The sequence below is a fragment of the Poecile atricapillus genome, chromosome 7, assembly GCF_030490865.1.
Source record: "Poecile atricapillus isolate bPoeAtr1 chromosome 7, bPoeAtr1.hap1, whole genome shotgun sequence".
Lineage (NCBI taxonomy): Eukaryota > Metazoa > Chordata > Aves > Passeriformes > Paridae > Poecile > Poecile atricapillus.
In genome coordinates this window covers 6,309,995-6,322,072 of record NC_081255.1, presented here as the reverse complement: position 1 = coordinate 6,322,072, position 12,078 = coordinate 6,309,995, and the positions used below count along the sequence as shown (strand labels likewise).

The 12,078-nt window shown below is 39.4% G+C and overlaps 1 protein-coding gene across 4 annotated transcripts in view; it reads right to left on the bottom strand.

Moving 5' to 3' along the window:
- The window catches only part of RABGAP1L (RAB GTPase activating protein 1 like), a 229,893-nt gene that overhangs the window by 94,045 nt on the left and 123,770 nt on the right, over positions 1–12,078 (bottom strand). For all 4 annotated transcript variants that reach the window (XM_058843200.1, XM_058843202.1, XM_058843199.1 and 1 more), the window contains one exon: positions 6,865–6,978. In XM_058843200.1, the coding sequence (XP_058699183.1) occupies positions 6,865–6,978 (114 nt within the window). The remainder of the gene's footprint in view (positions 1–6,864; positions 6,979–12,078) is intronic.

Here is a 12,078-nt window from a genome sequence, read left to right as displayed (position 1 = left end):
AGAATAACCTCAGAAATAAGGATGCTGCCTACAGATGCTACCATAATATCATATCATTAACTAACAGTCTAAGATTAACTATTTAAGATTTATGCTTCTAAGAAACTTTCATTTTCCACATGAAATATAAAAACAAGACAAAATTCCAAAAACCCTATTTCCACTGCAGTCATTGTAACTTTATAATTTCAAGAGGATGGGATTTTTCCCACAACAACCTGTGACATGTCACAGTTTTTAACTTACTATTCTCCCCTAAGCTCTTGAGGAACTTCCAATTACAACTCCTTGGTTAACTGAGATTTTAAATATTCTCTGTCTCATAAATGGGAATTAATGAAGGTTCTGACTTGAAGCCCATTTTCATTCATTTTAACTAAATTAATATCTCACAGAATTGAGACATCTTTTTAATAGTTATCTGTATTCTGAAGAGAAGAGCTACTGTGCAGTTCTTAGTACATCATCATTAGAAAGTGAATTCTTTGGATGCAGAGTCTTCTCCAAGTCCATGACAGAGAACCACCTGCACATTGGGAAAGTGAACCAAGAATCCAGGGCTGGATAGAAACTTCTCCAAAATAATTAATAAAGGAAAATCTCTCTAGATCAGAATCTTCTGTAGACAGAAAAATTCCAAGTATGTAGCATTTAAAAGATGAAGGGAAAGATGGTGGAATTTAAAACTTCAATTTGGGATTTCTGTAACTTCTGAGTGCCTGCAGATTTGAATAAGGAAGAGGAGAGGTTATGCTCCTCTATGATCTCTATGAAATGATCAAAGTAAGCTACTCATGTTTAATACAGACATAGCTCTGTGCTGAAGTCTGCTTTAGGAGACTTAAAAGACTTACATGGTGTCTGAAGCTCAGACTGTCTCAGGAGAAGGAAAACATCCCTACTTTGATGCAGATTTTTCACCTAACAAGGTATTTTATTACATGCTCAGTCACTAAATAATTTTAGTAATAGTACAGTTTAAAACTCCACACTTGAATTTATTATAATACTAAGTCTGAAAGTAATAATATTCCTATGGGTGCAGCATTGAGTATGTATCACATTATACAAGGAATTTCTGCATTAACTGAAAACTGTATTTTTAGACATTAGTTACTCATTTATGGAGTATCAGGAAGAGGCACAAGGCTGTTACACAATATGCCTCTGCCAGAGCCAGGAGAGCTGAGAGAATGAAGGAATCTTCACCTTCAGCCAGGCAGGCCCAAACAGAATGTTCCCAGAATTCAGGATCCCAGAGCTGACCTTCCCTCTGGGACAGGCTCAGCAGAAACCCCGTGTGCAAGAACAGTGCTGCTGACCACAGATGTACAGAGAAGGATCCTTATTAAAATGTAAAGAAGACAGAGAAACACTAAAAATTCTTTGAATGAAACAAGGCAACAATATTTGCTAGCACTGCTCCTTCAACCCAGGAGCAAAGAAAATAAACTAAAAATAGATGAAAAATAATTTGTAACTGATTGTGTTTATCCTATAATTGGCAAATAGATTCCTGCAGGAACAAAAGAGATCTGCTCTCTTACACATAATTACACCTGGACAAACACTGAAAATTCCCATTTGTAAATCTAAGGCGATACTAAGGATTGAAAAATTGAAGAATACATGCACAGTGAGATTACTATCTGAAAATGCATGCTGCAATGAAATGGAAATGAAAATGTAAAAAAAACCTAAGAAAACTAGACTTTCAGTTTACAGGCCAGCACTAAGCAGCAGCTCTGCTGAAGCATAACCCACCATTCACAGCTTATTATGGGCATAGAAGCTACTTGTTACCAAAGGGCAATTCAAAGATACTTCCATATTTCAATATACAGTAAAAAAAGCTAAAACACCCCATAACAGTGTTAGCATTGCTAGAAAACAGTTTGTTATTCTCTCTGCTGATGTGGGTACCAAAACAGACATTGCAAGAACTGTAACAGTGTTTGGTGTCACAGCAAACCAGCTACCACACTGATCCTGCACTAAAACCTTCAGGCAAGTGAGACTGAGATTAGGGAGCTAAAGAGGGATAAGTATTTACTAACAAAAGATGTCCTGATACAAATTATTCATATCCTTTGCAAGGCCTCAGCTCAGTGAGAATCACTAACATCAACTCTGAATCTCTGAAGTAATTAAACCATTTTCTGAAAAACACTGTGTCTATTTCCCAGTCTGTCCAGTCCCAGCACCCACCGAGCTCACCTGAATGATTTTCCTGCACCATGCTCCCTTTTCCTCATTAAAGTCACAGTGGCTGTTTGTTAAATAGGAGTTACTTTAATCAGAAAATTAGGGAAAACACATCTTGTGTTAAATTCTACACTGCACACACTCCAGAGAGCTGAGAGGATTAATTCTGCCAGGTGCTCTGATTCCCTGGAGCACCGAGCTGTACATCCAGAGCATGGAAGCAGGCACTGAGCACTATTCAGTTATGCATTGTAGCACTGAGGTGAGCTCTTTAAATAGAGCTGGAATTTGCAGAGTATTTAAACAGAAAGCATGCAAGAAGGAGCAGTTTTCCCAAAGATTCACCAAAATTTGCTCTGTGAAAATCCAGCTTAAGTGGTGTCCTCAAGTGAAATCTCCAGTCTAGAATCTGAAACTCTTTTCATTCCTTATCACCACTGTCAGTCCTGAAGTTTATTTTTAGGTACTTTGTCACATAAATGTTCTGAAACAGAAAAAGTTTCCATCTTTCCTGATTTCCTACTGTTCTGAAGAGGAGATTAAGAGATGGAACAAAAACTGACAGACCTGTTAAAATGAGGCTGTGAGCTTTTAATGATTTTCCTTTTTATCTGACAGTTCAGATCATCTCTCATTTTAGTGGGGAATGAAGAAAATGCTCTTCAGCTTTTTACCCTCCCACTTGAGGACAGACCTTTCCCAGCCATATTCAATAATTCCCATTCTTCAGACTTCATGGTTTCATTAGACAAAGGGCCTAAGTACCCAGCACCTCTGGTAAAAGTTATTCCAGTAATACAGAGCTGCCACATTATCCCTTTCAACACATATTACTTTTTATTCCCAATGGAATGACAAATTTATAAGCAAATTAATTAGGCTTTAACAATATTTCTTGAAAACCCACACACTGGAGAAAACAGTTTATTAATCATAAACTCAAGGTCCAGTCAGACCCAAGCAGACATCTGTCACAGCCACAGTCATTTAAGAAAACTATGCAAGGATGATGCCTGGAAATCTTCCCAACAGTTGTGTCTGATCTCAAAACTGGCAAGTAGGTATAAACCCTCCAGTGCAATCAGTAAATTTATGAATAATTCGATGTTGAATACTGGATATGGCTGTTCTACCAGCAAGCAATGCTTCCCAAATCTTTCTTTCAACCAATGAGCATATAAAAGAATGAGGAAGTCACTAATATTACCAGGATTTTTATAAACCCTTCAACAAGATCCCTACAAAAAGGTGTTTTAGGGAACTAAGCTGCTACAGAACATCCCCTTATGCACTCAAATAATTGATTAAAGGAGAGAAAGCAAAAGGTAAGAGTAAACAGCCAGTTCTAACCCAGAGAGTGAAGGTGAAGTCACTCACAGAACCCTGCAGAAATACGTGCTGCAAATACTCACAAACCTTAAAGAACACATAAAAATAGCACAGTAACAAAGACTGCTGATGAGACAAAGCTGTTTGGAGCAGGGAATTAAACACTGACTGCAAAGCTGCTATGCAGAACATGTTCTACCAAGAGAAAGTGGCCAAGTGACAAAGGTCATTCAACTCTAGGTAAATACAAAATACTTCACAGGCAGAGCAGCCCTCAACTTGATGGACACACAGAGAGGTCTCTGATCAAAGATCACAGAACCCCAGAATGGTTTGGGTTGGAAGGGACCCTAAAGCTCATCCAATTCCACCCCCTGCCATGGGTAGGGACACCTTCCACTAACTCAGCTTACTCCAAGCCCAACCTGGCCTTGGACACTGCCAGAGATGCAGGGATGGGGCAGCCACAGCTTCTCTGGGCACCCTGTGCCAGGGCCTCACTGCCCTCACAGGGAAAGAATTTCTTCCCAAAATCCCATCTAACCCTGCCTCTGGCAGTGGGAAGCCATTCCCCTTGTCCTGTTACTCCAGGCCCTTTTCCAAAGGGCCTCTTCAGCTCTTTTGGAGCCACTTTGGGCACTGGGAGGGGCTCTAAGGCCTCCCTGGATCCTTCTCTTGTCTTTTTAAAAATGGAGATGATGTTTCCCCATTTTCACTCAGTGGGAACTTCACAGGATTCCCATGACTTCAAATATGATGGAAACTGCCTTAGCAACTTCATCTGCCAGTTCCCTCAGGAGCCACAGATGCATCTCATCAGGTTCTGTGGCCTTTCAGGCTCCTTGGATCATCTCAAATCTGATCTTCTCTTACACTGGGCGATTTTTCATTCTCTCAGTCCCTGCCTTTGCCATCCCAAGTGATGTTGGAGCACTTGCCAGTGAAAACAGGCCAAAAAGATACAGAGTATCTCAGCCTCCTCCATGTCCTGAGTTAAGTAAGTTTACCCCTTCCTTCTGGAGAGGGCCCACATTTTCTCTATTCCTAGTTTTATCACAGATGTACCCATAGAATATTTTCTTGTCACCCTTCACATCCATGGCCAGATTTAATTCTATCAGGGCTTTAGTTTCCCAAACCTGATCTCTGTCTGCTTGCACGATTTCTCTGTATTTCTACCAGACTACCTGCCCTTGCTTCCAGCCTCTGAAGGCTTCCTTTTGTGTTTGAGTTTCTCCAGGAGCACCTTGTTCATCCATACAGGCCTCCTGGCATTTTTCCCTGACTTTGTCAAGGATGCACCACTTCTGAGTTTCAAGATCCTTCAAGAAAAGAGAACTAACTGCTACAGTACCTCTCTCTGCCAGAGAAGTAGAAGCCTTGAGAGCAAGGAAAGCTCCCAGATTCAGAAAACCTGCAGAATTATTCACATTTCCTACAGAAAGGAAACAACCCAGGAAGGTCTGAGACCTGTGGCCCTCTGAAGCTGCCTGCAGGACAGATAAATCCTCTAAGTTGCTTCCAGTTCAGAAAGATTCACGGCTTTATTTGGTCTTTATTAATCAAAATAGACTGAGATACGCCTTAATGAAAAAGAATTTTGCTTTTCAAAGAATGTTCCCAAATTCTTTAACCATCCTCATGGATCTTTACAGATTCTTTCCAATGCAGAATAGTTGTCTTTAATTCTGGACACTGTAACTAAAAGAAGGTGCAGCAGCTGAAAAACACTGAGTTGCTCAAGTCAAACTGTTCCTGTACGAGGTTCATCCATCTCTACATGCTTTACATCTCATTATTTACCATCTCCTTTTTCCCTGTGTCACCAAGATATCTTCACAAGAAAAGGCTTTCTGGTTTTCTTCAGGTGACTTAGCAGAGTACTTGGAATAAACAAGGGATATTCATAATGCTTTGACTGAAATCCATTTATTCAGTGCTTGGTTAGGAGCCTGCTGGCCAGTGTTTAAGTCCTTGATGTGCATCTTGTTCATGCTCTAACTTGTCCAGCAATTATACATTCTTAGTGTGGCAGGCCACAGGAGCTACAGAATTTCAATCAAAACATCTTCACCAATGAAACTTGTACTTCTGGGTTTTTGTGTTAGCTTGTCATGATCTATTTTCAGTAAACTCACAGGCCTTCATTATAACATACTTATATTTAATTCCTGAAAAACTGAATTATTCCATCATTTTTCACTTAACTGATATCAAAGTGACAAGCCTACAATTACCTGCACTGTTACTCTTCTCACAGACTGGCACAGGAACTGTTTCCTGTAGCCCTCTAGAGCCCTTCAAGATTTGGGAGAAATCACTACCATTGGTCCAAAGTTCTCTCTTTTCCCTAATTTTGTACTTTTTTTAAGATGTGAATTACTCACAGTACTGAATTCCAGTACTGTATTTAACAGTCATCCAAATTTTTATTTGAATAGGAGCTTGTACCACCACAGAATTTATCTGGGGAACAGGAATATGTATCATTATACCCCAAAGGCTGAACAATTTTTTCTGCTTGCTATGACAACTCCATCATTTCTAGTAATCAGCAGGAGGTAGAAACAGCAACAAGGAAGAGGAAGGGAAAGGGAAATGGCTTTGTCTAAGGCAATCATTCATTCTACATGAACAGAATGAATTCTACATTAGATAATATTCTAAAGAATATTCTACATGAATTTAATGAATTTTAGGAAAAAAAAAAGTTTAACAAAAACTGAATACCAAAACCACAGCAAAATCTGCATTTGCCAGGCAGAAAAGTACCTGCTTGGCTGCAATATTTTACCTTCTGGATCTCTCTCAAAGAGAAGTCTGTCTGTACAAGATGGACAAACCTAGTGATTTAGTACCTCAACTTTCCCATGTGCAAATTTGAAAACTTAAGAGTGTTTTTCATTGGAGGTGATCTGGCAGCTCTGAGTGAAAAGCTCTGCTCACACACTTGTGGAATGGTCAGCAAACTTGTAATTATTTACAGACATTCTTGTTTAACTTCACAGCACAGCTTGCTCTGAGGATTTGTTTCTCTTCCTCTGCAAATCTCTCCACCTCAGAGCAAAAGAATTCTCCTACCATGTTCCCTCTGAAGAGGAGCCCTCACCTCAGCAAAGCCAGCTTCAGCCTCTTCTCACCTGCACCTTAGGAGGTACCAAATACAAGGCTGTAAAAGGTAATGCAGAAACACCATAGTCTCCACATACAATCTACACAAAGCTTTAAAATCTCATTGATTAACATCTTGGACCAGAACAGGGTTAGCAGGGCAAAAGAAAGTCACACAAAATATGGAACACACTTTGAAATTCAGAGTACTGACTGTACCTTACAGATTTTGTACAGAGATTCCTGACCATCTCCTTCTGTGTCCTTAAAATAATCATGTGCTGGATATGTGCGATGGATATCTCGTTTGATGACACTCTCTTGAGCAGAATCCTGCAAAAAAAGGAGAAAAATCCTGACATGTTAACCCATTAACAGTATAATTAAATGTAACAACAGAAAATTCAGTGTGTACTCGACATGGGTACATTAGATAGTTGCTTTAATGACTTCTACAAAAATGCATTGAGAAGAAACTGAAAATCCTTTGTAGTCTCATGTGCAGTTATAGTTTGGCAGTTTAGCAAGAGCAACATGGCATGTTTTCTGTCCTGCAGGCTTAAGATTCAGCTTTAGAACTCTGAAGAAATTACCACTTGTGTAATTGTTGGTGTGTTTTTACTACAGATCATATACTTACTGTATTGCTCTGGCAGTAAAAAAACAAAACAAAACAAATTAGGCTGTGTCTGTCTTGCAAGCTTAAAGCTACTGATTTGACACGCTGTATGTAGGAATCTACCATAAAAGTGTTAATTAAAAACTCATAAAGAATTTCTGTAAAAAGATAGGAATCACTGCAAACAGACCTAAAGAACACCACTGTGTTCAGGATGAGGAAGTGGTAGCAAAATGTCAGAGCTGGAACTACAACAGTTAATTATCTTCAGGTTCCAGTGAGCTGTACCTTTAGGTTGGCAAATATCAAACAGTGCTTTTCTCCATTACCTTTGTAATCCTAAAAGAAAAACCAACAAAACCTTCTCCTGTAACTTGGAATATAAATCCCTTCCAAATAACTTTTATCTTGGAAACAGAGTATTTCTGCTACCGAAAAGGTAAACTCTCAGATTGTGTCTCATTAACCAGGATTCTCCATAAGAAAGCTTCTTTACATCTGCTGGAGTCAGCAATCAGGTCATCTCCCAAATTTCAATGGTTTTCTAATTGCATAAAATCTCTACAGTGAGCCTGTGCCACACAGTGATGCAGCTGCCTGGTAGGTTTAGCCAGAAGTCAATTCACAACTCCAGCTCCCTTCTGGATCCATCTGTAGCCAATACACTGCAAGGAATCACTCCTTGTGATTCCTTGCCCCAGAGATGAAAGCTCACTGCTGCATTTCTCCATTCCCCTCAATGGCAATGGATGCAAGGAAATGGATGCAAGATTAAACATCACTTTGTGTTGTCTCCCTCAAGTTGATGGCTTCTCTGAATCTTGGTTATCATTAATTTATCCAATTACAATATTTTAATGTTCAGTGATCTCCAATGTGGCTTTCCCTTGGTTTGACATTAATATCACCAGTACCAGAAAACAACATTCAAGTTGTTTTATTACAACATTTATTACTTGTTTAGTTACAAAACAAGTAATTTTGTTAGTCACAGAACCCCAGAATGGTTTGGGTTGGAAGGGACCCTAAAGCTCATCCAATTCCACCCCCTGCCATGGGTAGGGACACCTTCCACTAACTCAGCTTACTCCAAGCCCAACCTGGCCTTGGACACTGCCAGAGATGCAGGGATGGGGCAGCCACAGCTTCTCTGGGCACCCTGTGCCAGGGCCTCACTGCCCTCACAGGGAAAGAATTTCTTCCCAAAATCCCATCTAACCCTGTCTCTGGCAGTGGGAAGCCATTCCCCTTATCCTGTTACTCCAGACCCTTTTCCACAGGGCCTCTCCAGCTCCTTTGGAGCCACTTTGGGCACTGGGAGGGGCTCTAAGGCCTCCCTGGATCCTCCTCTTCTCTCCCCTGGCTCTCTCATCCATCCTTTCCTCATAGATGTGTTCCAGCCCTCTAAAATGCCAGGCACATTTTTATATGCTATGAAAGGAAAGGTTACAAAGAAAGGTGATGTTTTTATTATGCCAACTGGTACCACTGGAGAAAACTAACACATTTTTATGCTTTCACTGTGTTACCATGATTATTCTCTGGATATCTAAGCACCATGCAATCATCAGCAACCAAAATTAACCACACTCTCTAAATCACAAGTGAAAAAACACAGACTAGTAACAAAAAATTTGTAACCAGCAGTTCTCTAATCAGACTTCTTTAATGATTATTTTCATTTACATGGCTTCCAAATAGCAGAGAGGCTGGATAACTGCAGTCTGCCCCTCAGATCCATCTGACCATCCAGTTAAATTGAGAGAAAATGCCTGAAACAGCATTTAAGATCTACCAGAAAAGTTACAGAATCTGTAACAGAAATTTTTTTTAATGCATTTTTCAGCATGAACTTGAGCAGATCCAGGGAAAGTTTCAGGAAGACCACGACATCCAGCACACACAAGGTTTTCCAGTCAAGCTGAGACAATGTGCTTGACTGCCCTGTACTTCCTCTGATCTTGACTGGGGAATCCAACGTGTAACTGAGCACACAGACTGCCCAAGGTAAGGCCAAAACCATTTGTGTAAAAGCCCAAATACACATGAACTTTTACTGAGTTCAAAGGAGCCTGAAGCAATCTTCCTTCAGCCCTATTAACATAAGATGTTTCTAAAAAACTTAGAGGAAAAGAATTAAATGGGCCCAAAATAAAATTTACACACAATGACTGGAGAATTAACTCCTTCTCAAAAGACAATCTCTCTTTGAAATACGATAAATCCATAAAGGAAGAAAACCAAGTAATTAGTCTAGAGAGAAGATCAGTGTAGAACTACTTCTTAAAATATACCAAAAATACTTTCATTAAGTTTCTATCCTTTTCCAGGCAGTTTGTAGATAGCACTGTTCTTGAGTACCAAAGCACATGAGTTTACAAACACATTAATTTATGTTTTCAGACAGTTTTTATTCTTCTGAAAGTCATGATTGCTTAGTTTATCAGGAAAAAAAGCTAAGGTGAGATGGCTATCAAGGCATTCAGGGTTCTAATGATATTACTTCTAAAATTCATTTCAGTGCTGCCAACTCAGAGAAAATATTCTACTGAGAAAAAGAATTATCTTCACATGTCAATGCTATGACAGCTGCCTTGCCACTGAACAAGTTCTGCCTCGAGTTGTCTCTCTTCTAGAACAGCTGAATTTCTGCAATGGAACAACTGTACTGGAATGCTGACTCCTTGACACTCCTGCCATTTCCAGCTATCAAGAAGCTGCTGAAATATGGGCAGTTGATGCCAGAAGGAAAATCAACACAGAAATAAATTGAAGAGAACAGAAAATGGTTTATATTGAATAAACATTAAAAGAAAATTAGGGGTACATAAGAAATCACAATAAAGAAATACAGGGCAATCTGTATGCATGCACTTCAGGAATTGTTTTTTAATTACAAACATCTCACACACACACTCCAAAAAGAACCTCTAGTCATTTATTGTCACAAGTGGAGCCACTCTGGTGAGGAATTATAATTAGGGAGCAGAAGAGACTCCTGGAGGTAGAACCTTATTTATTTCGTTCCAAGAACTGGAGAATAAGCACTGTATCAGCCAGATGACATTATTAAAAAAGAAAAAACATCTCAATGCTGTGCTGAGACTCAACACTTGCCCCACTTTTCCCCAAAATTACTTTCATGAAAACAGGAACATCCCAAAAGAAAAAAATGCCAAAAGCGCTCGGCTGTGTTTTCCTTACTGTACTGCCTGCATTACAACTTCTGACCCAATATGGAGAGATGCAGAATTACAGCTGCAATTAAAGGAATTCAAGAGTTTAATGTGACTACTGAATAAATAATAAACTGGATAACAGGTGTCTCAAACCTGGCATCCAAACTGAGCAGCACTTCTGACCTCAATCTCCTTGTGCTCAATTTCCCTGGTTAATAATAATTCCCCATCTCAGTGGGGTGTTGTGAAAATCAATTAACATCTGAAGCACTGAAATACTGAAGTGATTAGTCCTGCAGAAATGCTAAATAGGAGGATAATAACTCCAGCCTCAAATCCTGATCTGAATGGTGTCTAGTAAGGCACAGGGTTACACAAAGCAAAAACAGAAAGGGGAAAGAAAAAGATAAATAAAACAGCTCATTAGATATGCACTATTCCTTGTGTCCACAACCAGGAAGAGATCCCAGGAAGAAAACAACCCAAAAGAAAATAACTACATGGGATCAAGAATATATCATTATATATATGAGTAGGCAATTAGCATGCTGTAGTTCACTTCCAGAGGCTTATCTCTAACCTTAAACTCATTCAAGTTGGGTTTTACCACAAGTGTTTACACACAGAAATACGATTTGCATTTTCTAGTGGACGGTATCACTACCCATGGCAGGGGGCTGGAATGAGATGAGATTTAAGGTCCCTTCCAACACAAACCAGTCTGGGATTCTTTGTGCTGGAGACTCAGTTCAAGTTCATCTGCTTGGCCCAAAGGTCTGCATCTTAGGTGAAGCTGAAAGAGCTGCTTTTGCAGCACATTCTCCTGCCTGTATTTCATCTCCTCAGTAGCTAAAAAAAAAAAAAAAATTGATCCAGAGTACCAAGGAAAGTAAGAAAAGCGGAAAAAAAAATCAAAATGGGCTTTCAACAACTAAAATTACCATGCCCAGGAAATCTGGTGTGTCATGCTTCTTAAGGATTAGATACTGAAACTTTTCTACATGTTATATGGAAAGTGAAAGTTCTTGGACTACGCAAACATTCACTACTTGTTTAGCCAGGATGTGAAACTCATCTTCTGATACCTGGAGTTGGAGGTACCCTCAATAAACCATCTCCTAATCCTGAAAAGCCATGAAATTAAACACTGACATGTTACTGACATTACAACATTGTTCCAGTAGCCAAGTGTTTGCTGAAAGAATAGATTTTTGACAAAACAAAAATGTTTTTTATTTTTTTTCCTTGGAGTTCTCTATGGTTCTGTGCAGTTCCCCATAAACACACACGGGTATATGAATAATAACTTTAAGCCTGCTAAAACACAATCACAAGCAGGCAAAAAATACAGAATACACCAAAGTGATGAGGACAATCAGCCTGGGTTTGAAATTATCTGCAAAGTAGCACGTAGCTCTGTTCCCTGTTATTACTGATGTCCTACCAAATTCCTGCTTTCAGTGAAATCTGACAGCACATTGTGCCAACACATCTTATACATATCATCAATCCCTTTCCTCTCATTTTCCATACTTACTATAACCTTCCAAGTAGAATGTGTGATCCAAGAAAATCCCAGGTTCCCTACTAATCAGTATTTGGAAAAAAAAAAATCAATAGCTCTTCCTTTTAAAG